A 25,957-nucleotide genomic window follows, 5' to 3' on the forward strand; every position below is an offset into this window, starting at 1 on the left:
GGGGAAGGGTCAAGCTCCAGAAGAAGCTAAGAATAGCCACAGGAAACACCTAGAAAAATGTCGACTCAGTACTTGTTAGCTACGTCTTGGAGGACGGAAGCCTCTTCCTCCCCGACCCTATTCCCGAGGGCCAGCTGCGATCATTTATCTCCCGAAACTTACCACCGAACTCTACAGAGCAGACTATGAAAGTGGCGGTCCTCTTTGAATCTCTGTACGCAAACTCAACTAAGAAGGAAATGCTCTCTGCATTATATACCAATCTTCTCTTTACCTGCAACCTACGCGCTGTTCTAAAAGCCTACCCACTCGACGGCCTTTTAAATGGGAAGCATGGGAGTGATATGCCTGCGACATGGTATAACCCGAAGCTCCAGGCCTCTATAGAACCGCTATTTGCGCAATCCAGCGGCCTCTAACTAACCATGCGCGGACAGGAAATCCGAATACACCTCGTGACAAGGACTATGGGTTAAAATTCTGGCCTGAGGTTACGGGGTTGGAGGATGAGATGCCAGGAAATATTTCAATATGACCAACTCGGGATTTGACATTACACGGAACGCTCGGATGTCAAAAATCGTTTGCGATACTTGGATCGAGACGCTCGTGGATGCCATCGAGTCGAAGCGCTGATAACTGCCCCGAAGTGGACTTGGTTCTTCTACATTATTATTTGTCGGCGGACATTTCTCGTTCCTGATGCTGATTGTGTTGAGCGTTAAGCTCACTGAATTTGCTCAACCTTGATAAGGTTGAGAACTCCCTGCCCAAGAACTGACTGGACCGCGCAAAATATCAAAGCATAAGGATGCAGACCAGCGCCGTGAACGAAGGTTTCACCGGCCTGCCCCGCCTTTGTTGGAGCCTATATATCACATGCGAATTTTTCTAGCTGAAAACACGGTCTGCGACAGATCACGGAAATTTGCACTCTGGATCCTGCAGAATAATACAGCATCCTTTGACGCTACAATAGAAGGACGAGGATGGGGTGTCTGAAGGGCATGATATACAGCTTCAAATGTCTTCAAACAAGAAAAGCCTCCAGCGACTCCAAAAGCGAAGAATTAGAATGATATTGATGTTCCAGCACCTGAAGTTGTTGGAGAGGCCTCTACAAAGGTAAATCATCAACAACAGCAGATCTAGCTACCACCGGCTTCCGGAGCGATAAAAATTAGTGTCTAGCTCCTTTAAGACCTGAGTTTCATTACCCTTGAAGATCTCTTTATAATACAAATTGTATGTGGCTTAAGACTTCAATTTTTGGCATGGTCCTATGTTAAATCGGGCGCCAAGCGATGATCTACGTTAAAAAAGATCAGCCGGCTCTGAAAATAAGCAAAGTTCAACAGGCTCTCTCAGTTGATCTCCGAACTTAGGTGGTAGGAGAACCGCGGATCCTGTCGGGTCGTCGACAGTTGAAAGGTAATGCTAACTAAGCCTTATTCAGAATACTTAAAGAGGATTTTATCTGGTGATTGCGAGATTTACAGACTGTTTCCAATCCGAGCTTGAGGCATAACACTCTCGAATACGAACTGTACTATACCTGGCTAGGCAGGTACACCCATTGGAGACCCCCCACACAACAGCACTCTCACGGGTTTCAGCATTATTGCTTGACCTTTTGCATGCTGGTAGTATGTCAATAAGGCTCTACTCGGCAATCTTAAGCATGTAAATTAAATAGCAGGGCGTGACTATCAAGGTGTAGTCGGATTATATCTCAAGTGGGGACGAATGCTGACCAGGGTTCCATATTCGTGTTCGTAATGGGGGCCAAACGGCACACGATACGACAATTGTGGATGTCTCGTAAAACATAAATAAAAGACTTGATTCCACACGTAGCTGGCAATAAAATTCACGTTTTCGAACACAACAAAGAGTGAGCAAATTCCCTATGGGCGTGGTATATATGAAAAGGTCTGCTAATTCTTATTAAAAGAAGGCTTCCTTAATTGTACGGTTTCTCAGCATAGACGACGAAACGACGTCGAATCAACGCCATGCTTCTTCCCTACCTGCCCAGCTTTTCTCAAACCTCTACGATTCACACTGCTCGCCTTCTGCTGCGGCCATTCAGAGACACAGATATCACTGCACTTTATTCCCTTCGGACAGTCCCAGAGGTCATGCGTTGGACACGGCAGGCACGCATTGACTTGTCAGTAGAGGAGACGAGGAGGTGGATGGACTTGTATATGTCTGGAAGTGACGCGTGCGAAAATGGTACACAGGGGCGACTGAGCTATAATTTCGTCGTGGTCAAGAAAAAAGAACCGAATCTGAGCAATCCTACATTGTCATTGGGCACACTGATAGGGGATGAGGAAGGTACTGTAATTGGTGTTTTGGGCGTTGTAGCTCTCTCCCCTTCAGGTGATCCAGAAGTTGGCTACTTATTTCATCCCCGAGCATGGGGACAGGGATACGCGACAGAAGCGCTTCAGGGCTTCATTACGGCATGGTGGGAACTACTGCTCCCCGGGCCTTCCATTCCTCACGATTTGGGGACGGACGAAGCGTTCACATTGTTTGCTGTTACAGATAAGATCAACACAGCGAGTGCGAAGGTACTGACGAAATGTGGCTGGAGAGTAGTCGGCGAAGATACAGAAGATGAGGTGGAAGTTTTCCACTGGATGCTTCGGCGATCTGGTTCTTTAGGCTGTCAGAGCATCTTACAGAAGGACCATTGCGATATGAAGCGCTGATCCAAAAATGGAAGGATTATGAGTCACTGCTATTGGACTCTATGTATGAAGTACCCACTTATCAGTAAGATCCCAGACAATATAATCATCCGAAAAGTGTATATGTTGCAGCAGTCGTCTCTATATCAGAACATCGCATTTTTCCCTGATACACCACTGCTAGTAGTCCTCAACTCACTAGCCAAGCGCACATACCTCCCCAGCGCCATCATCGGAAAATAATGTGAATACAATGCATATCCAATATAAAAGAAATTGGGAAAGCCAGTCCCAGTATACCTCGTCTCCTCCCACGTCGCGGCTCCAGATACACTCTCTCTGCCTTCCTGTTCCTGTTTCGTTTGCGTCTTGATGAGATAATCGGCCCCCTGTTCAATGGCAGTGCCAACATCTGGTGCCAGATTGAAATACGGCAATAACGCCATGACAGCCCACGCCGTCTGTGATGCGGTGGAAGGATGATCATCGATTTCAAGCCGATCGCTTGATGGATGCCGATAGCTCTCTAGACTTTCTCCCCAGCCACCGTCCCGGTTCTGGATGGACATGATCCACTGCACTGCAGGGGTTGTAAGAGCCGGAATATATCTGCTGTTGTTAATGTTGCCGTTGCTGTCCTGCTTAACAAAATACGCCAGACCACATAGCACATTACTTGTACCGTAGATATAATTACACCCCCACCGGCCATACCACGACCCATTCGACTCCTGAGTTCGAGCAAGGTATTCAATTGCGCGATCTGAGGCTCTCAGAATCTGAGAAAATAGTTCTGAGCTGATACATGCACGTGCACTATCAGGGCTCTGAAAAACTAAAAGACCGAATGCTTCGAGCACGCGGCCCGTCACATCAGCGGAGGACGGATCGCACAGACTGTCCATATCGCTAAAGGGGATTTTGTTTAGGAAGAGTGCATCGTTATTGATGTCGAATGCGCCCCAGCCGCCGTCTTTGTTCTGCATGTCTAAAATCCAGTGCACCGCGTGGGTGACGGAATGGTGGGTCTTGTCGAGGGATGATGATGATGATGATCCATGCTTAAGAAAAGCAATGATAGCTGCCGCGGTGTCGTCAACGTCCGGATACCAGGTGTTGAAGTATTCGAAGCTGAAGCCTCCTCCTTGTGCGGCTTTGTTGGAGCTATAGACTCTCCAGTCTCCGTAGGGTTGGGTGATAAGTTGGCGATCTCGGATCCAGTCGATTGCGCTTTGAAGCTTTCTGCAGTTTTCAGTGTGTGGGGAGGAAGAGAAGGAGGTGAAGGAGGCGTCGCACAAGGCGATGGACATAAGGATTGTGTCCCATGTCGGGGAGACGCAGGCTTGAATGCGGCGGCCTTGGTGGTCCTCCCATGAAAATCTCTCTACAGCCTCCAGGCCCTTGACAACCGGGGAATCTGTGATTTTAAAGCCCTCGAGAGTCAGGGCTAGTAAGCCCAGATGCATAGGCGGGAATATGCCAGCCCAGTCTCCGGAATCTTCCTGGTGTTCGAGAATCCAGCTGATACAGCTGCGACGACTGTAACCCCTGATGAACGGCAAAAACCGGAGCCCATCCAAAGAATGCAGAATCCGGTCAATAAGAAGAAACACCGTCCCCAACCAATTTGATCCCCCGCTGCTGTTACTGGAAGCAGGCTGCTGCTGGTAAGGAACCATCTTGATACTCGGATCCAGCCATAACTCATCCAAGAAGGTGCTAGCGGCGGGCTCCCCTTTACTACCCAGGTGCGGAAGACTGTAAATCGGACGATGATGCGAGACAATCAAAAGCGGTACGATAGTGCTCCGCGCCCACGATGCAAACCTATATATATTAATCGGAGCCCAGTCAGGCATGAGTATAAGCTCGGCCGGCAACTCAGGCACAGCCTCCCAGGGGAATAACCCAAACATGGCCAAATAGAACCGAGTAAAGATGCGGACTTTGGCCACACCTCCAACACTCCGGATATACTCGCGAGCGCTCTGCATGACCGTATGGTGTTCTGGGAATTGCAGGATTTTGAGCGCAAAGTATACTTCTGTGGAGGTCGAGACATCGCCGGGGTAGCTGGGCGCAATACCCCAGGATCCATCTGGATTCTGCTGTGATAGAAGCCATTGGATAAGTGGCTTTGCTGCTTGTTCGGTTATTGACAGCCCGAGGGCTTGTTGGAGAAAGACGTATTCGGCTGTGATTGTTGGGTTGGAACGGAGCTCACCGCACCAGTGGGTGCCTTCTTTCATTTGCTCTATTGAATATTGAGTCGCCTTGTCAAGGGCAGAGTGTGCTGCACGAACGGTTGGTTCGGCAGCTGAATCTGCCATATCTGACTTTTCTGTGATGATTCCGGTCCGCATGTTTGCTGTTTTGAATAGAGCGGGCAGGAGGAATCTGTAAAAGGGTATATAATGGTATACATAGTCTTATTCGCGACATCACAGGCTACCGACATTGGGCGAATATATAGCAGGATTTTGGGCATCATTGCTGCGAAAGTTCCACTTGATCACAATTAATAATCATGAAAAAGCAAAAAAAAATAATAAATTATCCACAAGAGGTTCGTTGTAGACGCATGAGTGCTGTTTTTATGAGTAATCAGATATTGTGATCTTGTTGATCTCGATCTATCTAAAACAGTTAAGATTGATTTTCTCCTGCCATCCACAGGTATGGCTTTGAAGTCACTAATGCCATGAAAGATACGCAGACATACTGAACAAGTAGTGTTGCCAGATTCAAGTACAGACACAGTCAAAAATGTAAGTATGATGAGTGATCAGAAAATGATAAGGTTGGTGAGCTTTAAGGTAGCTGGCCCCAGCCTCCCGACAGTATCAGCAGAACGCACCAATGAACGAAAGAGAGCCAAGTAACCAGGTATTATAAAATAAATGCAATTATTGAGAACAAACATACCAATGAGAAAGCATAAGCCGCTTCCTATATTTCTAGCCTTATCACGGGGCGAACTTTTATTTTTTGCACTGCTTCTGTTCCCAGCTGGTTTTCCTCCATCGACTCTAACCAGCTGTTGAGTGCTGAGACCGTCGAGCTGGACGTACAACCAAAACCAATACCCTTTAACATGTTGTCCATTCTGCTGATCAGTATTACGGTTATACTAGCCATCAGTGTGATCTACGACCGATATTTCAACCCACTAGCGAAGTTTCCAGGCCCAGTAATTGCCGCAACGTCTCCAGTTCGTGACCTCGCTCCTCTTCGAATTCTAGGCCTCCGACTGACTCTACAACATAAAAGCTATGGGCCATGCATGCGCGCTACTCAGGCAGACTCCTTCCAAAACTGCGAGGCCTTCATGAAAAATATGGTGCGGCAAGCTACAGATGAACACAAAACCAGTTAGAGAGAGAGAGCATGGTCTGGTCTAACAACACCAAATCGCAGGCCCAGTAGTCCGGATATCACCAACAGAGCTATCGTTCGCAAACCCCAACGCACGAGACGATATCTACAAGGACGAGTATAGCAAAGGATTTACCCCAAAACAGAACAACGTCAGTTTCGCGATCGACGTCGTGATCGGGAATACAACTGCGCAGTCCGCGGCCACMCGGACAGATCATAGGAGTGTCCGTTCGCAGGTCCAGGGGATCCTGGCTACATACCCAGCTCGTAGCCAGGAGGAGATTCATATAACTTATCTAGCGGAGTTGGAAGGCGAGTTGGATGCGGCGGCTTCCAGCGGGGAAAAATGTAATCTTACTCACGGGCTCGATAGGCTAATATGGCAGTGCATGGGTCACTTCTTCCTGGGTCATGCAATTCCCATGAGTACCAAGGAGACCTTTGATTCCTTTCGGAGGTGGGATAATCTGTATACTGCCGGATTGGATCTGATGTTTTATGTTGGCCGTTTGCCGGGAGCCTCGGTGGTTGCTACCATCCTGTGGAAGGCAGTTCGTTATTTCATGAATACGCGCTGGGTGCAAGTGAATACCTTCAGTCGGATTCAGGAGTAAGCCATTCACCAGATTCTTGTGTCCTTTGACTGAGCAGAAACGACTAATTATTTCATCTACTTTTTTATTGCACATTACTACAGGCTCACAGATCGAAAGGAGTTCAGAGAGAGTATCATCGCAGACAAACTGGGCATCTCCGATAAAGGCGCGAATGGAAGTCCAGAGCTGAAGCGCGGCATGGCGCATATCAGTCTTCTGGTGTCAGTGTCCTAATCCTTTTTGCCCACGTGGAGAGATGTGTGTTCTGCAGACTAAAAAATTCCCTGAATTGAACAGGATCGGAGGATATGACCCCGTTTCAGCCGCCGCATCAGCGGTCTTCTACCACTTACTGCGGCGCCCAAAGATTCTTGCAAGGCTCCAATACGAACTCCAGGCCGCAATTCCTGACAAGAGTGTTGTCACCGATGAGGATCTCTCTCAGATCCAATATCTGAACGCCTGCCTCCAGGAAAGCCTTCGACTGCAGCCTCCAGTCAACGACGTCGGCGCCCGGATCTCGACTGGCGTAATGGTAGATGGTGTCTACGTGCCTAAGGGGGTGAGTCTCTCTCTTTCCCTCTCTTTTCTCTGAAACAGAAGACAAGTTCCGGACAGCCAAAGTAACATAAGTCCGTTACGAACAGGCCAAAGTCTTCGTAGACAAGTATTCCATCCACCGCTCTGCAAAGTATTTCCAAAACCCAGATCGCTATGAACCAGAGCGTTGGATGTTCCCATCCACTTCTGGATCAGATTCAGATGTGCTAGGGGCATTCTCTGCATTCTCAGTGGGCACGCATGCTTGCCCAGGGAAGACTATGGGCTTACGCGTCTTGCGTCTTACTATTGCCAAGCTGCTGTTGAAGTATGAGTTCCAGCTGGAGAACAAGGAATTTGATTGGGACCGCGATGCGCATTGTTGTCATGTATGGCAGGATTTTCGGGTGGTTGTTAAGGTTACGAACAAGGACAAGTAATTATGAGGTTGAGGAGTCTGTAAGGGCGGAAGAAAATCATTCCATGACGAGACATGATTCTAGAAGAATACTGCGCTGGGTCGAGAATATGACTTGGAGTTAGTTGAACTCCAAAAGCTAGTGAACGTGAGAATATTTGTTACATTTATTTTTATCTTCTTTTCTTCACAGAAGTTGTGGAATAAAGCGTCGGCCGCTACCCCTAACCTAATCCACCACCGAGCCAATCAAATCTCCCGAGCCGATCGCACTTTCGAATGCCAGCAGACTTGATATTTTGAAGCTATGTTTGGCGATCACTAGGTTGGCTAAGATAGGAGGCCTTACTAGGTACCTTCGCTTCATATAATACTAATTAGGAAGGCGGCGATGGATACTGGAAGGATTCACACCCCTGCAAGGCCCACTGTACTAACCAAACCACCGGGTTCAACCGGAGTATAGATGGGTACAAGGTTTGAACAATATATCCGCCAGGAAAGTTAGATACCGCAATCCGATATATTAAACTAGCCAGGAAGCTCGTACGAGATCCTACAGTTAGGGGTCACTTACAGCTTACAAGGAGGTAGCGCCCTGACAAGGTTCCACTGTACTGTACTGTACAGCAATGATATTGCATGATAATCTATCTCTGTGATTGGCTCTTTTTTCCATGATTACTCATCGGCAACAGAAATCCTCCACATCAGCGTCAACTCCCGCTGCCAAACAGACCAGCAATCCCTTGACGTCGCACGGACAAGGTGGTCATACCTTGGCCCTATGGCGTCCTGAGCACGTTCAAACAATGTTTATCCCTTACACAGCTCCATCATCTGAGGATAACCGCAACACGCGTCGGACAATAAACACTTTCATTGCCGTTAATGCTAGCGTCAAGCGTCGCCGTCGAAAGGATGCTGATAATAAAATTGGACTTGGCAACGCAACCGGGGTATCGACTGGCCGCATGAAAATTCTGCAATGGATTCATACTACTAGCCACCGCCACAATCATACTCCTCCCGACCCTCCCACTTTACCGTCAGGAGCAGACCGTCAGCAGCAGCAGGAGGAAGAGGAGCCGTTACCGTTGGCTGCAGCTGCGGGGGGCCGGAATCCTTTCGGAAACATTGCGCCCCTGACAGGGGGTAGCCCTCTCAATGCTTTGCTTAGTCCTTCTATTGCAGGAAATCGCTTTTATCCAATCAATATTGACTCTCAGGGACCCTTTCTTAACCAAGGGCTCAGTTACTGTGAGTCCATGCACCCTTTCATGCTGGGCTCGCTCTGTTTCTTCCTGCTAATCAGGTTCTACTTGATTGATATCTGCCTTTAGATTTTGATGTTCTAGTTCCTTATGATGCAAAAGTTGTCGGAATGGCAGTGTCCGAGGAACACTCTTACACGACCGAGCTTCTTGCATGGACCTTCCAACACCCTGAAATAATGCACAGTCTGGCAGCATTCAGTTTATGTATCTTGCAAAATCACAGTCACACGCGATCGACAGAACAAGCAATTTTGCACCACCGCCAGCGTCTCCTGGAAGCGGTACATTACAGACTCTCCAAGGGTCAGGTCGATGATGTACTGATTCAGATTATATGCATCATGATCTCTGTTGATGAGTACCTTGGGTTTAGTGAGTACCGCTCGGTGCATCTGAAGGGATTCCGAGATGTCGTAAGAATTCGCGAAGCCTCCGACACACCGGGCCGTTCGACCTCTAGCCTGGACCCTAGTTCAAATGCAAAACATCAATCCATGGCGATGCTCGTGCATACAAGCAAGAAGATGGTTGAATTCCATTTAGAAAGCAACCTTGTACTCTTTCGCGATACAATGGTCGTCCCGACGGTGACGTTTCCTCCTCCGTCCTCCGTGCCGGATATAGAGAAGAGAATGGCAGGTCTACCCCCTGGCTTAATGGTCCTGGTCCGATCCGGCATTCTTACCGAAAAGATGACGGACCTGCTCCAAGACTTCTCGTTCTGGTTCTACCAGGGAATGGGCATGGACCCTACAAATCGGGAAAGCTGGCGATACTCAAATTTCAAACCTGAAAATAGGCTTGAGCAATGCATCAGTATGGCGTTGTTATGTCTAGCAGATGACCTGAGCTCCATGGGTACGCATCCATGTGCAGTCATTTTTCGTCAGACAAAACAGCGCGTTCAGTTTCTCTCTTCATTCACAGAATTGTGGGCTTCGCCACTCCTCGCCGAATGTATGATCTGGATGTGCACCGTTATTGCAATACCACGAAATAGAACATTACTCGCTCAAGATGAGCAAATGGCATTGTTAAGAAGGTCCGTCCGGAACAAAGCCCTCCTTCGATACTCTGGACAGATTGCAGCAATTCTGCAGCGGTTTTTCTATGACCAGAGCCGCGAGGCGGATTGGCAAGAAGCCTGGAATCTTGCTCTGACTGTCACGGCCAATCAGTCATTGATGGGTTGCTGAATAGCTCCGATATGGACACCTGCACTTGTCACTGCTTACTTGGTTCTGCGTAAGCGACGTAGATGGAAAGAAGGAGCGCCGTCGTGAGACGGGGGCTTTTATCTGACCTTCACCATCTCTTTAGATCTCTAACGTCGTGATGTTGTCAGCTGCGCGTAAATCAGTAATATATATAGTAGTACTATATATTTGTATATATTTCCAGCGGATATTCACGAGTACCGCTTATTTTAATTACATTTCTTAATTACATTTCATCTCCCTCATAGAATCAAATGGGCGGGAAGGAATCTAAGGCGTTGGGTGAAACCATACAATGAGTCCTTGCCCTTGCAGGTTTGGTTCTAGGCTCATCAAAATCTAGTCATCCAAGGAGTTTCAGTGGCTGTTTTCAGGGTTTTGTGGGTTGCCAATTTGCCTTTCGAGAGTGGAATAATTTAAATGATTACTCAACACAAACAGGAAAAACCACCAACTAGGATCCCCTGCACAGACCGCTGGATAATTGCGATATCGAGATTACTGATCCCTAGAGATCTTCATCACTAGGGCTAACACAGCAGGCTTGACTATTCGAACGCCACCATGTGCTGTTAACAACTATTCCTTGTTTGGCTGGCGAACCAGCTCATAATTTTTCTGAGTAGTGCCTCGCCAAAAGTTTTGTAGAATCTACAAGGGATGGTTGGCCCCGTGAGGTTATTAGACGGGTATTTATCCGCTGCGTCGCAGTGAATACACTGGCTAACTGCTATCTAGCGCTACAGCCATGGACGTCAGTGCTACACGCAAGCTTGGGCGCCCATGGGAGTATTGTGAAAGGGTAAAATATATTACTCCCCATAATTCTATAAAAACATTATTATACTGAGAGTTACAAGTCCTTTAAATATAGCTCAGAGCTTAGCAGACATTATCAAATCCATACCAATGAGCAACCTTACTCTTGTACTGTCGAGAATTGCAGCGAAGTTTCATCCAACCAAGCGCACTGAAAGTCCACATGCGAACACATACGGGAGAAAAGCCATATATTTGCGATTACTTAGGGTGTCGCAAAGCCTTCTCTGATTTGTGAGCCTCAAAACTGTAAATAGAGGCTCGAAACTGCCACTCAGGTGGCAGTCATCCGAAATCCACTACGTGTTCTTCCTCCATAAAAAAAAGGGTGTATCCAGGGTCCTTGAGTTCTAGCGACTTCTAATGGGCTACACTGCCATATTCTCAACCTTTTGACAAGCTTATTGTACAAAAGTAAGCGTTCTCCTTGATTAGTGATCAATTGCTTATTCTGATATTCTGTTGATATCATCAATTATCTTTAGCGTTTTCCTGATCATAAATCAGTATACATAATTGATTGCCATAAACAAATATTTGATTAGTGAGCTACTCGAACTATATAAACTCGAACTATATAAAGTCCACAAATTATCCGCTTCTAGGTACTCATTCTTGGTCCAGATCTTATTATCCCTGCCACCATGCATTTATCTTCATCTCTCGCGCTGTTGCTCGCGACATCAGTGAGCACCGTGTTTGCCAAACGCGACACGAGTCCATGCTCTACTCAACCCATCATTGAAAAGGGGGACTTGCAAATTTACACCTACCATGCGAGCCCACTACCCCTCGTGTATCAGCAGTCGACTGATCTCAGCTTCTCACCAACGACATTCACCTTGATATCTACCAAAGATGAAGCTGTACTTGTCGATGCACCGATCTCTCCTGAACGCGGCGAGGAACTGGCAGACTGGATCAACGCCACCATTCCAGGTCGGAAGCTCACGGGGATATATGTGACCCACGGCCACGGTGACCACTTCTTCGCCATTCCCACGATCCAAAAACGGTTTCCCGGTGCAAGAGTCCTGGCAACGCAGGAAGTTTACGACCACATGCTCCAACAGATCGAACCTGGATTTTTCGCCTCATTCTGGGCTGCCCTCTTTCCCGATCTTAAGGCGCCGGACCTTTCTGATATCAACCTTGATATACTCGATCCTTCCACCACCCTATCCTTCTACTTGAGTAGCGGGAACGGCCATCATGAGGAGCAGTACGAGCTGCGAGCGGTACCAGTCGGCGAGGGAGACACAGTCAACTCTACTGTGCTTTATGTGCCTGAGGTCAAGACCGTCATCACCGGAGACGTGGTCTATGGCAATTGCTACCAGTATCTAGCCGAGAATCCGACGGCGGAACTCCGTTCACAGTGGCTCAAGAGCATTGACAAGGTCGCTGGACTGCATCCTCAATATGTGATTCCATCGCATGCGCTGCCCACGGACAACTATGAGAAGAATCACTTGAACGAGACCAAGACATATATTGAGACTTTCGAGCAGCTTCTCGCGGAATCTTCGTCATGGCAGCAGTTGGAAACCTCGCTCAAGGGTCGCTTTCCTCAACGAGAAGGCAGTTTCATACTGAGATATTCGACACAGACGTTTTTCAATGCGTCGTTCTAGGTTCATTATAGATGATGAATGTAGATATAGCCAAGGTTGAGGGGTGTTAGTGAGCAAGTTGAAGAATAAAATAAAATACAATGAAATTAGTTGTAGTACACATCAATCAGACTTTAGGAGCATTACACTCCCCCAGAGCGGATCAAGCTTAACGCTGGAAAATATTTTGGGGATGCACCATTGCTATTATATATCACTACATATATCTTCCGCTAGGACCGCATCCTCCACCGTTGGAAAAATATGTTTAGAGTTTAGTTGGACAGTACGAGAATATAACTTGTCTTCATAATCATAATATCAATAAGGTATTCCCACCATGCTCATCCAAGGGAACAACAATCAGAATTCAACTTCGGGTGAGCACTGAGTAACCATACTTGATTACATGGCCGACTCGCTTATTCCCGTCCTTACCAGACAGAGTAGGTACTGGTCAAAGTCGCCATTTACTAGTTTAGTTTAGCAACATAACATTATCTTGTTGTTGGGACAGGTAGAAAGAACAGTTTGGCCAGGGGAGTTCCTCGCCTTCCTTCCAAGAATCTCATTTGTGCCTTGTTCGTCCGAGTCATTCTCATCCTCATCCCACGTTCTTACTACTCTGTATTTCCACTCATGCACTCTCAGTCTGTATCCACGATAATAATACCTGCTTCCCACTCATATTGCCTCATGCCTATCTAAAACCCCCTGTTCCGCACCCCCTCTGCAGGTCCACGTATTGTATGGTTTCCCCATCAAACGCCTACCTACGCACAGAGCCCATTGTTCGAGTGGGTACATGATACGCCATCTTCTCTGTTCATTTGTGTTTATTTGAAAAACCTAGCGACGCAGGGACTATATAGCCATACAAGCATTATGATATTATAAATTCACGTAATAGGCAGACACGATATTAGCGACTATCCTGACGCTCAAACAGCAACCTGAGAAGAGGGCGCAGGCTTTTGAAGCTTCTCGAGGCTTCGGTGATTCACTCGTGTGCGAGCCACATCGCCCTGGCTAGCCAAGCTGACCTTCAGCCAGTCATTCGGCGTGGCCAGGTGCTCTATCGAGCTCCGCATGCGCACTACACACTCGCGGTACAGACAGTTGGTCTCGAAGCGCCAGCTGCACAGGAGTGCCCGGAGCATACCGCCCTCGCGGCCACAGATTAAGGCCACCACGGGTGGTCGTTCAGCAGCAATCACCGACACGGTCCAGTTCCCTGTATCCACGATGGTGAACAGGCGGTGGCCCGGAGGCACTCCGAGGCGCTCGGCTTCTGCCGCCCAACCTCCCTCGCCCGGGACTCTGCCGGCTCGTACCTTGGCATGGCGTAGGTTTTTGGAGAAGATGGTCGACGAGGCAGCATAGGAGAAACGGTTATTGTCGAAGCCACAGATGGCCTTCTCGATTTCCCCCAGTGGCATAGTTCCTTCAAACCCGACCAAATGGCATGAGACGCCCGTGTATCCGCCGTTGCAGAGCTGTCGCACCGCCCACGGACTGAACCACGAGATAACCCATCCACAGCTCATGAACAAAGCCACGCCCAGAAGATACATGGCCGGCTGGACTTCGTTCTGCCGCCGCGGTGCACGATCGTCGCTGTTATTGTAGCTGTTATCATAGGGCAAGACCGAGAAGAGGAGCGCAATTGCGGACGCGAAGAGGCCAAATCCAGTTGCTAGGAACCAAGCGCCGCAGTACACGATCTTCTGCGATACCGTGGCACGGAAACCATTGAGGTCCTTGACATATTTGATTTTCGGGAAATCCTTCCACCGGATGGGGATCGCTCGACAGCGGTCCAGGATAACGGTGGGCGTGAATGGGTCATCACCGATGCCCACCACATCACACATAGGTTGGATGTCCCAGAGATGGACCGAGTATTGATCGCGATCCGCGATATTGCGCAGAAGCTCCTCGCTGCCGGCCACAATGAGGTCCTGTCCCTGGTCGTTCTTCGTTGCTGGTTGCGGCCACAGGCAGGCAAGGCGCTCTAGCAATCGGTTGCTATCGTTAACCAGCGAGAGCCGAGCGATGGCTTGAAAGGCGTTGTCCGAGGCATTGGGGATGATTCGATAGGCCAACAGTCCCATGGCGGCGTAGGCCAGGTCCGTCGTCGTGTAGCCCTCGGTCGACTTCCCTTCAGCTCGTTCCGCCAGGGCCTGGACTGCACAGGTAAACAGCTGCAATTCGCTCAGTTTGGTGGAGTTGCTGTAATGGTTGATGAGGTGGCCGATCGCCTCTTCATGTTGCTGCTCCAGCCTGCGGTCTTCCTCGTCATCGTCGTCTTTCTTCCACGAGTCCGGGCTGGACCCGGGCCAGAAGCTCTCGAACATATCGGTCAATGTGAGCTCGTGCGGTCTTGAGGTCACCTGGCTATCGTATCCTTCTCCCGCTGCTGGTGGAGACGAGAAACAATATCGAATTTTGTCCGCGGCGAGTAAAACCTCCGGCAAGGTCCAAATGCGCGCACCCCAGATTTTCTTGTGCTCCGGATCGTCATTGGGCAAGACCACATACACGCGCTTTGCACAGCGAACTGCATCGCAGATTGTGTGGACATCCCTGGTCCTCTGCTCGTCGCTTGCGTGCGAGACACAATACACGTCCACCCAGAACGCCTGCACCGGCTCTTCATCCTGTCTGTGCTCATTCTCATGAGCTAGCAGGCTCTCAGCGACGCGATCGAAAAAAGGCCGCAAGGCCTCGTCTGATTTGCCGAGGAAATTCGCCCGCGAGAAACTGAGAAAAATGTAGGGGGGGAGCAGGCCGGTCTTCGGATCACGGAGGTCGTTGGTCTTCTTGGCCACCCACTGGCCTGTGGTTGCGTCTTTGACCACCAGGCGGCGAGGGATCGCCAGTCTGGCGACCTGCGACTGCGGCTTGTCGTTGTTCGGCGCCTGATCGAGCGGGTTGACCGCATGTTTCGGCCAGTACCACTGCACGTTCTCGTATTCCGCGTACGGCTCGGACGACCCGTCATCTGTCCATGGCGCGGTGACAATCTGGATAGAGAGCATCAACTGGATGATCCACGCGAGGAGTATCGTGCAGACCGTCGACGCCAGGGCATGCAGGGTCCGTCGATAAAGGTCCTTCATCACCAGGCCCCAACTCTTCTTCTCCTTCTGCTTCTCATGGGGGACCGCATCATCTTCGTCATCGTCATAATCGTCCTCTTCCTCGTCATACTCGTACCCAAGCGGATTCAAGCAAAACTCCGCCAACCGAATAATAAGCGGCGAGTGACCCTTGATCTTGCGCAGACCCCAATGCCGAGGCCGAGTATCATTATGCGCTTCCGGGGTCGCCTGCACAACGAGCCGGCGAGGGATCTCTTTATTGGTGCTGTAGTACGTGTCGAGGTCGGGATACTTCTCGTGCGAGTTATCGCCAGCAGGATTTCGATACCGTCGCTTTCTGTAGACGCCGCGGCCATCTTCCAGCTCTCGCATGCGATTATCAAGCTGGTCTGCGGTTATGGCTGGTCGCTGGAATCGCTTTCTCATCGACCGTTTGCCATTGTACTGCGTGGCGAGATGGTGCTTTGCCCTGTTGGTTTTCATGAAGGGGAGATGGAAATGGCTATCGTCACGGTGGTGCTGGTGTTGCCCGTTGGCGATGGGAGACTGCGAAGATGCCGCCATTGTCTTTTCCATGATTCCTCCTTTTGCACCCCTGTTATGGAGCGTTATTACCTTCCTACTGAGTACTTTTTAGTGGTGAGCATCGCCGGCTTATAACATTCAACATCGCCTGAAGAGAGCTGACCGTCACACAAGGCTGGCTTGGCCTCGTGCGCAATTGTGGAAATTAATAATCGGACTCCTCTTTCACAGCTAGCTAACGAAAACGCTTAGTTCGGTGGTCAGTTTCCAACTTTGGTAAATGATATTTTCAGAATCATTTCAACACCCAATCAGCGCAATACATACAGTGATCTGACAGGAATCTGGACGCGCCTAATGAAATCGCGTACCAGTTCCCCAAATTATTCTGCGGATATAATCGATTGTTATGGAGCATTGGGCGTAAAAGGGGGTCTGGAACCGCACAAGGCACGTCCCGTGTCGTCCCGCTAAGCCTCAGCCCTCGTATTCAACCTTTGACCCTTACCCTCCATAACGACGTCTCTCGCTGCTGGTTGGTCTGGCAACGAGTCAGTTACTGCCAATCTGGCGCCGTACTTGTGGACTGAGTTTATGTGACATATATTATGCAGTTCGCTCACACGTCAGAGTGAAGTACTCAAAGTAGTTAGGGGAAGAAGGGGGGGCCCTGGGACAGAGTTACCGATGTTAGAGGGCGTTTTAATGTCCTTATTCCAATTAAACTAATGATCGTGAAGAATGTCTGCGGCATTGAAATGGAATCACCTCATTTTTCCTTATTTGAGTCCTTTGAGAACAGAGGGCACAATCGTCGTCCCGATTTTGTCTGTTCCTTTCACCGTGTCTTTGCTTTTGAGCTTGTCTTCTCTGGTTTTGGCAGGGATCGCTGTGAGACATGTCTCAAAAGGTAAGATTCACGGCTGACGACTGTTTTAGTTTTACTGAGGATTTTTGGGGGCCGCAGGCTAATACTGCTCGGGACTGGCGTCGAGGCTCGAGCGGCGTCTAATTCAGCCTGATTATTTCTAATCAGCCCGATTATTTCTCATCGCAGCCGAAAGCTGACAGAGCCCGGCTCAAGGAAAGGCTGTAATCTCCTAAGGTACTTAGACACATGGAATGTCTACCTGCATGAGTATGTACCTCTACGTACGTCTGCAAGACGCTCAGGGATCTCCTCATTATCCTGCGCAAAACAGTTATTGTTAAATTCCTTCCGAAACAGTTTTTCTGGTCTACCCCCACCTCTCCCCAGAAAAAGGAAAAAAGGCCAAGGCTGGCAGAGGTTGCAGATGGCAGATATGACCGATTATTAAACGGCCTTTGCAGCCCCTCTCTTCATGATACTAATACCAATATATTCAATGACTACCGGTTGGTAGCCAGTCTTGGTCATAATCAGCCATGTATCCCTGGCACCAGCGCCTGAACACCTGGGCAGAGGGAACAGGTCTACGCATCGACGCGCTCGGCCTGGTAACGTTGCTGGGTGCGGAGGAGATGGACCGCGCAACGGGGCGGCTCGTCCCGAGCCACTACCTTGACTACCTGCCTCTCCTCGGCGCCTTCGTCGTGGCGGGGAACCGGTTCACGTCCAAGCAGTTTGGCTTCACGCTGTACAACATCTCCGCCGGGATCGTGACGACCGAGCTGGCGGGCTGGTTCTCGCGATGGCTGCGCACGCAGGAACTGCGTCAGGTGCGAAGTATTATTACCTGGGAGGTTGTTGAGCATCAACGGCCCTCATGGTGGAAGTCGTTCCTAGTTGGCGGGTTGCTGGTGGCGCTGCCGGTGCACGGGATGCTTATTGCCTTGACTGTGTTGACGGCGGACTGGTGGGGGTTTGCTAATGTGATGGCGATGATAGTGTCTGTGGTTGTGCGATGTATCCTGGTCGCGCAGAATCGCGCCGGGATCGATGCCAACGTCAGTCGAGCGCAGCAGCAAGCGCGCGACTACAACTATCCGCAGAAACGGAAAAAATATGACGAAGCGATGATGGTTCTCGAGAAAGACCGAGAGAAAGACACACAGCAACACCAACAACACATGGCCATTCCCGTCGCGCCCAAGGACCCGTACGCTATCGCCAAGGTCATCGTGGTGACCGACGACTCGAAAGCTGTCACGATTGCTGCGCCCGCGTATCTGATCCAATCACTGTTTACGACCAACCCGGATGTGCCAAATCCGGGCATCTACCAGGCGACCCGGTTCTTGGGCTGGGTCGCGTTCGGTGTGCACGTCGTCACGATTGGCATGTCGGCCCTATACACGCAAATATGTACAGTAGTGGTGATGATCACCGCGACGATTCTATCCGCCTTCAAGGTTGGCTGTGATGATTCGTACATGGGGAGGAGGATTTGGAAGGCAGTTATGAGCCGCAAACGCGACGACTACGAGGATGAAAACGAGGCGTGGTCATATACTTGCTGGGTGGGCTCGAGGGTAAAGGCGACTGTCTCGTCCTACCCGGATTGGTACAGCGAGTGGAACGAAGACCAGAGGGAGCCCAAACTACCTCAGGTGATGGAGGTGGTCGAGGAAAAAAACGGAACGAGGCGAGCAAGAGCCGTCCTTGACCTGGAACCTGCTCATCCTCCCCCGAAAAAGAAGAAAATCGCCGAGCGCCGGCAAGATCTTTATGCTTGGTTGGGTCTGACGGAGGAGGAAGAGACGCACATGACGGCTTGGGGTTTGATGCCCCGGAATCGGGAGTGGATGAGTGTGTACTTTGACAAGAAGATGAAGCATAACAAGCGAATGGGACATGACGCGACGTAGGCCGAAGATGGCTGATTGAATCAGAAAACTTCAACTTAACAAAATATAGAGCAAGGCCTTGGCTATATGTAGACGTCAGCACCTAGAGTCTAGATCCAGCACAGGAAATGAAAGCAAAGGGTAAATGCAGCGTCATGGAGGCTTTAAACTAGACCGCGCTTCAAGAATATATATTCATGCTCTAAAACTATGCATTTAAAGGTATATAATAGTTGGTGATCGCGTATAAGAGCTATCGCATCAGTTACAGAGCGACCACAGCATCCGGTACATCAACCCTTTCAAGAATAGTAGGGTCAAAATCTCCGTTCTCAAAGTACTGCTTCAGCACGCCTAAAACACTCCTCTCAACAACCACTGGCGTGGAATCTCTCAGATTCTTCGGCGCACCCAGGACCCGAGCAAGATACTCCAATACACATGTCAACGCTCGCTGGTCATCGTGGACGCTGCCAAGCAACGCCGGCATATACGTCGGCTGGACGGCCGGTTGATCCTTCGAGCCAACAACATTAAGGCCGTTTACCAGCGCCTCCCGGGTCGCGTTGCTGAGAGTCCTCCATGCGGCTTCATAGCGCTGCGCTGTGTCCAGCGACGTCACGCCCCCCATGCATAACACCCGCATCAGGGCACGGTCTTCTCTATCCTCCTCCACATGAAGCAAGCGGAAGCCCGTGCCATGGAGTCGATCTGCCCGTCGAGCCAAGACAAGGTCATATCCACTGCGCACATCGAGTGTGCCAGCCATGACGCCTTCGCAGGCATCGTAAACATCGCAATACGCGTTGAAAACCGGCTGGATGAGTGTTTTGGAACAGGTCCAGTCCAGGTGACCTGCCGCGCCAGCAACATCAAGTAGCTGCTCCATGAAGTGGAGCTGGAAGTTGTGGTGGTGGCGAGGAGCCTTCATCGTCTGGAAAACGGACAGGCAGGCGGGAGCATTTTCTGCCTGTGCCAGCTGGCCAAAGTTGAACGATGCGCCAATTTCGATCCCACTGATGAGATTGTCCCTGTCTTCCGGGGCGGAGAAGCGAGCCAGCGCCGGGATGAGGCTCGGTGCGGCCGTGCAGGCGTTGAGGAGGACGGCGTCGTGGTTGAGAGTAGAGATGTCTTTCCCTGTTAGGGCGCAGCAATCCGTTGCGAGCTGTGGATCCTTGCCTAGATCATTAATGACGACGGAGGTGATGAGGATGTAGAGGTCGTTCGGGCTCTTGATGACTTGGGCGAAGAATTTCCGGATCCATTCGAACGAGGAGATAGATAAGCGACACTCTGGAGACTGGGACCCAACTAAGGTCTCATATTGTCCTGTGTGAATCCATCGTAGGGTCAAGAGTGCTACGAGCGTCCGGTTTACCTCATCGTAATCCTTTTGATACAGGATGTACGAGGGCGACCTCGTGTTGGGCGGGGTTGAGGGACGACGCGGCCGAAGGGAGTATGCTCTCTTGAGACGGTCGATCTCTTGGGGAAACTCCTTATATACCAGGCGAAGGAGATCCTCTTCTGAAAGGGTGAATAGCGAGTCCGGATGAGCGCAGGCCGCCTGAAGCGATGCAGGTGGTGGATGGGACATGGTAATTACCCTCGGCAAACACCTAAAGCTTGGAATTTGTGGTCAGCCAGTCGTCTCTACTTACAGTTTGGTCCCCACATTAGTATATATGTTATATACACACTTATATATATTTCTGCTTGAGGTATGGATAACTACCGTGGCACACTGGCTACCTGGACGAATACCTAGACCAGTGCGGGGTTGCTGCTGTGGTGGGGTCAGGCAGAATAATGCACTGTTCACCATAATCCACAGAGTAAGCCGCCTTTTTCTCGCGTCTGACACGCGTTTGGTGTACTGAAATAGTTCAATTACATACTACGTCTCCAACGTCGTAAAACGGTCAATTGATAGAATCAAGCTCGCACGTTCCCCGCAATTTACGGGTTGATATCCACTGGCGTCTTACTCAGTTTGTAGCTACACGCCCGTCACTTAGACCTTCGTAGGAAGCCCCCATCCAGAAAGCCGCACGCGTAGAGCCGCGAGGCCGACGATGCCCAGAATCAAGCTCACGCCTGAAAAGACACACGTATAGGTGTAGCGGCCCCCACCGTCGGCGGCAATCGCGCCCCCAATAGGCGGACTGGTCAAGGTTCCCACCGCAGCAAAAGCCAAGACAGTACCCATCCGATAACCCAACTCGCTCATTGGTGAGATGGAGACAATCAGCACGGGTCCTAGGCCGATGATCGCACCTGAGGTGATGCCAAACAAGGCCGCAAACGTGATGAGCGCGCCATTGCCTCGGGCAGGAAGCCACAATGCCAACACCAGGGTAGCCGATAGCGAGGTCATGACGAGCATCACGTTGAAGCGGCCGACTTTGTCCGCGATATAGTTCGGTACTGTACGACCGAAGAAACTGGCGCCATTGAGAATCGGAACTAATGACCACGCCATGTGCGACGACATGCCGTAGTGAATGGCTTCCACGACGATATAGTCAAATGGAATGAACAGTCTCCCTAAAAGGAACGACTGGTGAGTAATGATGCGACGTGTCTTCGGTATGGTGTGCTGTACTCACAGTACATGAAAAAGCTAGCCGTACACAGGATGCCGAAGTTAAGCTCCCGCAACGGCCCGAGATAATGCATCACAGAAAACGGATGTGGTGCATGTCGGAGATTGGAGAAGATGGTGACATTAGCGATGACCAGCAGGCCCAGGATCAGAAAGGCGCAGATGCGCATCGTCCAGCCAAAGCCCGCCTGCGGCAGCAGATGCTGTACCATCAGCGGGAAAATGACGCCGCCCAATGACGATCCTGCCACCGTCAAACTACCAACGATCCCGCGCTTTTGGCGGAACCAGGTCTGGGGCTGAATTTTTCGGGAACAAGGTTAGGGGGGCTGCTCTTTTTTCCAGCGGGGATTGGTTCCTTTTGAAACTTACTGCACTCATCGCCGGGGTGAAGATCAGCGAAGAACCGATTCCAGACACCACAGACTGGCTCAGCATGAACTGATAATATTTGTGGGAGAGACTGGCCATCATCAGTCCAAAGACATGCAACACCGAATCCGATCGCAATAGGCAAACGCGGACCATAGCTGTCGAACAGCTTGCCCGCCACGGGGGAAGTGAAAAGCATGAAGAAAACTGGAGTTGTCAGCTCGTCGAGAGGAGAACGCGAGTATATTGCACTGTAACATACATTCCATAGACGTGATCCAAGATACATCCGAGCTCGAATAGTCCTTCAACTGGTTCGTTTCGTACTCAGCCTGGAAGAGACCAATACAGTTGACCCAGCCGAATGAGACAAACAGAGCGACTGATGCGCCAGCGACTGTCAGCCAGGCCTGGAGGCCACCGTCGGGGACCCTTGCAGGTGTCGGTGCGGCTTTTGGGGCCTCTGCAACACGCTCGTCGGGGCCTTTCTCCGAACGAGCATCCGACATGGTGAATGAGAAGCGTGTTGGTGAGCAGCGGGAGCGAGATCAATCAGACCGTGGCTGCCTAGATGACCGTGAACCGGCATGGCACCTATGGTAATGGATTTCCACGATACCTTTTTAAAAGACAGCTTCTTCTGGCGACCCTTGCTGACAGTTCTCGGCCATTTCACCGGAGTTTAGGGTTTCTGGAGTTAATGGGACCAGCTTGATGATAAAGGTCGGCCCCCGCTCGGACCCGACTGTATTTTGGCACCTTCGCCCCTCATTACTCGGCTTCATCTGACATCTGGCCTCACCTCACTTGCGGTATCCCCTTTGCTCTTCCTATCGCATACCCCCCCCTTAGCGATTATGCCGCAGGATCAGGACAACCACAACCCCTCGCTGACCACTTCTCCACCACGCAAACGTCGCCGGCCCCCCAAGTCCTGTGACCCGTGTCGTCGTCGCAAAGTCCGTTGTGACCAGGAATTTCCTTGTGGCCCATGTGAGCGAGAACCTCACTGCAGTGCTTCTACCGCGCAGCGGTCGCTGGCAGCAGCCCCTCCGTAGACGAAGTCTCCAGGCTCACGGCTTCTTCCGTGCCGGAGAGAAATACGCCTCTTTCCCTAGTCGTTGACCCGCAGACCCAGAGCCGTCCACCTGCACTCGCACCGCCATCGCAGCCTCAGGACCAGAATCAGTATCAAAATAAGATCATCCAGGATCTGCAAAGTCGTGTTCGGCGTTTGGAAGAACAGCTTCCCGGCCCTCAGCTCTCTCGAGGGACGACCAGTCCCAATCCCAGCGTCGCTCAAACTCAGGCTCTGCGCCACCTTCACGACCTGGTTCTCGGGGCCGAACAACAGCTGTCTGATGCATCTCGTCCCAGTCCTTCGGCAAACGGATGGGCCATACCAGTTACCCTTCCTCGTCTGCGTATCGCCCCCGACAAGACGAAGCTTTTTGGCCCCAGTCACTGGCTGCATACCGCCGAGAAAGTACGGTATATCGGATTTACTTCCCTCAGTCTACAAAAGCCTTGTCGCTGACGAATGTTGAATCACCAGTTTCAAGTCCTGGGCAAATTCGACACCAAAGAAGTAGAACCGTCGCTGCAGGATGTGGATACCAGATCGGAATTCGCCAGCATCTTCGACTGTCGGCAACTACGCCAGGCCATCAAGGACCAAGAGTCGGTCCGACTCAATCATCCAGTTCCGGACTTGCTGGGCACGCTCCCGGCCCAGGCAGTGTGTGATGTTCTGGTCAATGCTTATTTCCGCACTTTCGAGCTTATCTACCGTGTTATTCATGTCCCATCCTTCTGGAAGGAGTATCGTCAGTTGTGGACCCAGCCGCAGTCCACCCCGACCCATTTTCTGATGAAGCTGGTCTTGATTCTCGCCCTGGGTACTACGTTCTACCCAGATCGAAACAATAGGGTGCATCTCCGCCGTCTCGCACACACGTGGATCCATGCTGCACAATGGTGGCTAGTCGGACCATCGGAAAAGTCGACCGTCAATCTGGATGGCCTGCAAGTCGGTTGTCTCCTATTGCTGGCCCGCCAGACAAACAGCCTTCCAGGCACGAGCTGGCTCTCCGCACCGTCCGTGCTGCATATGGCCATGGCGATGGGACTACACCGCTCTCCTGACCTCTTTCCCGCGCTGTCCGTTTACCAGTCCGAAATGCGAGCCCGACTCTGGGCGACGGTGCTAGAATTGACTTTACTGTCATCGCTGGATGCCGCCATGCCATTACCGTTCTCCCTACCAGAGTTTGACCGCACTGCGTCGTCAAACTTGAATGACGAGCAGTTCGACCCCGAGACTGAGACGCTTCCCACCCCGCAGTTGAACCAGCACTTTACCGACTCGTCCATTCAGACTMTGCTGCTCAAGTCGCTTCAGGTGCGAGTAGAAGCAGTCCAGCTTGTGAACAACCAACACTGCCAGGAACTGTCATACGAAAACGCATTGAGGTTGGGAAATGAATTGCGATCGGCGTGTCGCGATATTGCCGCCTTGTTCTACACCAGTCAAAATCAGTCAAGGCATGGGGGCCGCACTCCGGGCATGGCTGACTTCCATCTCCGGTTTCTAGACACATACCTACGTCGATATATCTTGTTCCTGCATCGGCCGTTCATGATCCAAGCTCGTAGAGACCCACGATTCTACCTGTCCCGGAAGGTGTGTCTGGAGTCCTGCATCGTGGTTGCATCATATGCCAATCATCTCAATTTACCGTCAGACACCTTGGATGACCTCTCTCACCTGACCATTGTAGGAAGAGGTTCGTTCAAAGGTGCCTTGAGTTTTGATGTGATCACCTCCCTGGGGTTGGAAATTGTCACACAACTTGAAGAGGAGGCTTCAACACGGCCCGTGGGATCTTCTCCCCCATTTATCGCCGATTCTCAGGATAAAATGGCCGAGGCCCATCGAGAGCCCTTGATCCAGAGCTTACAACCATTCAAGAGCAGCTGCTGCAGATTATCGCCCTCGGAAATCCCAGTCTTAAGCGATACAACTTCCTGTCCGCCATCTTGAGTCAGATCCGTGCAATGGAGTCAGGCCAGCCGATCCAACCCGCCATTTACGAGACCATCAAAGAAAGCCTGAAGAAATGTTATTCCTTGCTGCACGCCGCTCACGCAGCCAGTCCGCCGTAGGACTCGGTTGAGTCGCTGAATATGGGGACAGACAGTCCTCTAAGTTTTGACTTGGATGCTTTAGTAAGTATTTCTTTCCATTTCTTCCACCTAGTTTTGTTCCTTTTCCACCTCCCTCCTCATGCTATGTGCTTGCCATCAGACTCACAGTTTAGGACCCTGCCTTGGGATTGGAAATTCCGAGCTTACTGTTTTTCCCGGGCATTATGGATACGTTGAGCATAGACGCAAAAAACCAATGCTAAAACTGAACCGTGGAATAATAATCCAAGGCAGTATATCCCGGTTAACTCAGACACTCGTCAAAAATCGCGTCTCTGTCTCAGTACCCTTTTCTTCAGCCATCAACCGTGCCACCAATCCGTCAGGCAGAAATTGGCCTATCAGGAGGGCAAGATCTTATCAGCTGGTTCAAGTCTCTCTGCGCTGCAGCGAGGCTATACCATGTACAGCTCCCCACATTACAAGACCGCGCCACTGGTGAGTCACAGCATGTTGATACGCACCCTCATCCGTTCCTCATTGATAGATGCATGTTCAGATAGGCGAACTGAACCGGCTCGTTCCCTCCATCCTAGCTTGTTTTTTCTCTGCTTTCTATGCGCGCGCCAGTGACGCTATTGATATCGCCTTGAATGCCTGTGTATGCTCTGTAACTGCTACAATCTCTTGATGTTGGGTATTGTAGAGTGCTCAAGCGCGAGTAGGGTCGCTTCCTAAGCGATTTAACCAGTACTGTCAACAATCATATCGACCAGTTTGATTCCTTAGCCAATTACCAACGCGCGCGGCTAGAAGACCTTCAACCAGATACCTTTTGAAATAGCTTCATAGCTACTGGTATAAAGCCAATCCTA

General features: G+C 50.5%; 10 protein-coding genes across 10 annotated transcripts; 6 read left to right on the forward strand and 4 right to left on the reverse strand.

Moving 5' to 3' along the window:
• Positions 1 to 2,015: 2,015 nt before the first annotated feature.
• On the forward strand, positions 2,016 to 2,723 carry Asppvi_011430 (GNAT family N-acetyltransferase; the record flags this gene model as incomplete). The annotated part of the gene is made up of 1 exon (XM_043307259.1): positions 2,016 to 2,723. The coding sequence occupies one exon, from the start codon at positions 2,016 to 2,018 to the stop codon at positions 2,721 to 2,723; it is 708 nt and encodes a 235-aa protein (XP_043163194.1).
• A 125-nt stretch (positions 2,724 to 2,848) lies between these two features.
• Asppvi_011431 (terpene cyclase/mutase family protein) lies at positions 2,849 to 5,065 on the reverse strand (the record flags this gene model as incomplete). Its single annotated transcript, XM_043307260.1, has 1 exon — positions 2,849 to 5,065. The coding sequence occupies one exon, from the start codon at positions 5,063 to 5,065 to the stop codon at positions 2,849 to 2,851; it is 2,217 nt and encodes a 738-aa protein (XP_043163195.1).
• Positions 5,066 to 5,796: 731 nt separating this feature from the next.
• Positions 5,797 to 7,656, forward strand: Asppvi_011432 (uncharacterized protein; the record flags this gene model as incomplete). The annotated part of the gene is made up of 5 exons (XM_043307261.1): positions 5,797 to 6,073; positions 6,120 to 6,690; positions 6,778 to 6,897; positions 6,974 to 7,238; positions 7,324 to 7,656. 5 exons carry the CDS (start codon positions 5,797 to 5,799, stop codon positions 7,654 to 7,656), a joined length of 1,566 nt encoding a protein of 521 aa, XP_043163196.1.
• Positions 7,657 to 8,446: 790 nt separating this feature from the next.
• Asppvi_011433 (uncharacterized protein) lies at positions 8,447 to 10,107 on the forward strand (the record flags this gene model as incomplete). Its single annotated transcript, XM_043307262.1, has 2 exons — positions 8,447 to 8,894; positions 8,978 to 10,107. 2 exons carry the CDS (start codon positions 8,447 to 8,449, stop codon positions 10,105 to 10,107), a joined length of 1,578 nt encoding a protein of 525 aa, XP_043163197.1.
• A 1,484-nt stretch (positions 10,108 to 11,591) lies between these two features.
• On the forward strand, positions 11,592 to 12,581 carry Asppvi_011434 (MBL fold metallo-hydrolase; the record flags this gene model as incomplete). Its single annotated transcript, XM_043307263.1, has 1 exon — positions 11,592 to 12,581. One exon carries the CDS (start codon positions 11,592 to 11,594, stop codon positions 12,579 to 12,581), a length of 990 nt encoding a protein of 329 aa, XP_043163198.1.
• A 920-nt stretch (positions 12,582 to 13,501) lies between these two features.
• Asppvi_011435 (uncharacterized protein) lies at positions 13,502 to 16,228 on the reverse strand (the record flags this gene model as incomplete). The annotated part of the gene is made up of 1 exon (XM_043307264.1): positions 13,502 to 16,228. The coding sequence occupies one exon, from the start codon at positions 16,226 to 16,228 to the stop codon at positions 13,502 to 13,504; it is 2,727 nt and encodes a 908-aa protein (XP_043163199.1).
• Positions 16,229 to 17,596: 1,368 nt separating this feature from the next.
• Asppvi_011436 (uncharacterized protein) lies at positions 17,597 to 18,979 on the forward strand (the record flags this gene model as incomplete). The annotated part of the gene is made up of 1 exon (XM_043307265.1): positions 17,597 to 18,979. One exon carries the CDS (start codon positions 17,597 to 17,599, stop codon positions 18,977 to 18,979), a length of 1,383 nt encoding a protein of 460 aa, XP_043163200.1.
• A 244-nt stretch (positions 18,980 to 19,223) lies between these two features.
• Positions 19,224 to 20,555, reverse strand: Asppvi_011437 (uncharacterized protein; the record flags this gene model as incomplete). Its single annotated transcript, XM_043307266.1, has 1 exon — positions 19,224 to 20,555. The coding sequence occupies one exon, from the start codon at positions 20,553 to 20,555 to the stop codon at positions 19,224 to 19,226; it is 1,332 nt and encodes a 443-aa protein (XP_043163201.1).
• Positions 20,556 to 20,972: 417 nt separating this feature from the next.
• Asppvi_011438 (uncharacterized protein) lies at positions 20,973 to 22,444 on the reverse strand (the record flags this gene model as incomplete). The annotated part of the gene is made up of 4 exons (XM_043307267.1): positions 20,973 to 21,505; positions 21,568 to 21,766; positions 21,826 to 22,142; positions 22,198 to 22,444. The coding sequence occupies 4 exons, from the start codon at positions 22,442 to 22,444 to the stop codon at positions 20,973 to 20,975; spliced, it is 1,296 nt and encodes a 431-aa protein (XP_043163202.1).
• A 348-nt stretch (positions 22,445 to 22,792) lies between these two features.
• Positions 22,793 to 24,978, forward strand: Asppvi_011439 (uncharacterized protein; the record flags this gene model as incomplete). The annotated part of the gene is made up of 3 exons (XM_043307268.1): positions 22,793 to 22,894; positions 22,951 to 23,421; positions 23,491 to 24,978. The coding sequence occupies 3 exons, from the start codon at positions 22,793 to 22,795 to the stop codon at positions 24,976 to 24,978; spliced, it is 2,061 nt and encodes a 686-aa protein (XP_043163203.1).
• Between the last annotated feature and the right edge of the window lie 979 nt (positions 24,979 to 25,957).

The sequence above is a fragment of the Aspergillus pseudoviridinutans genome, assembly GCF_018340605.1.
Source record: "Aspergillus pseudoviridinutans IFM 55266 DNA, scaffold_9, whole genome shotgun sequence".
NCBI lineage: Eukaryota > Fungi > Ascomycota > Eurotiomycetes > Eurotiales > Aspergillaceae > Aspergillus > Aspergillus pseudoviridinutans.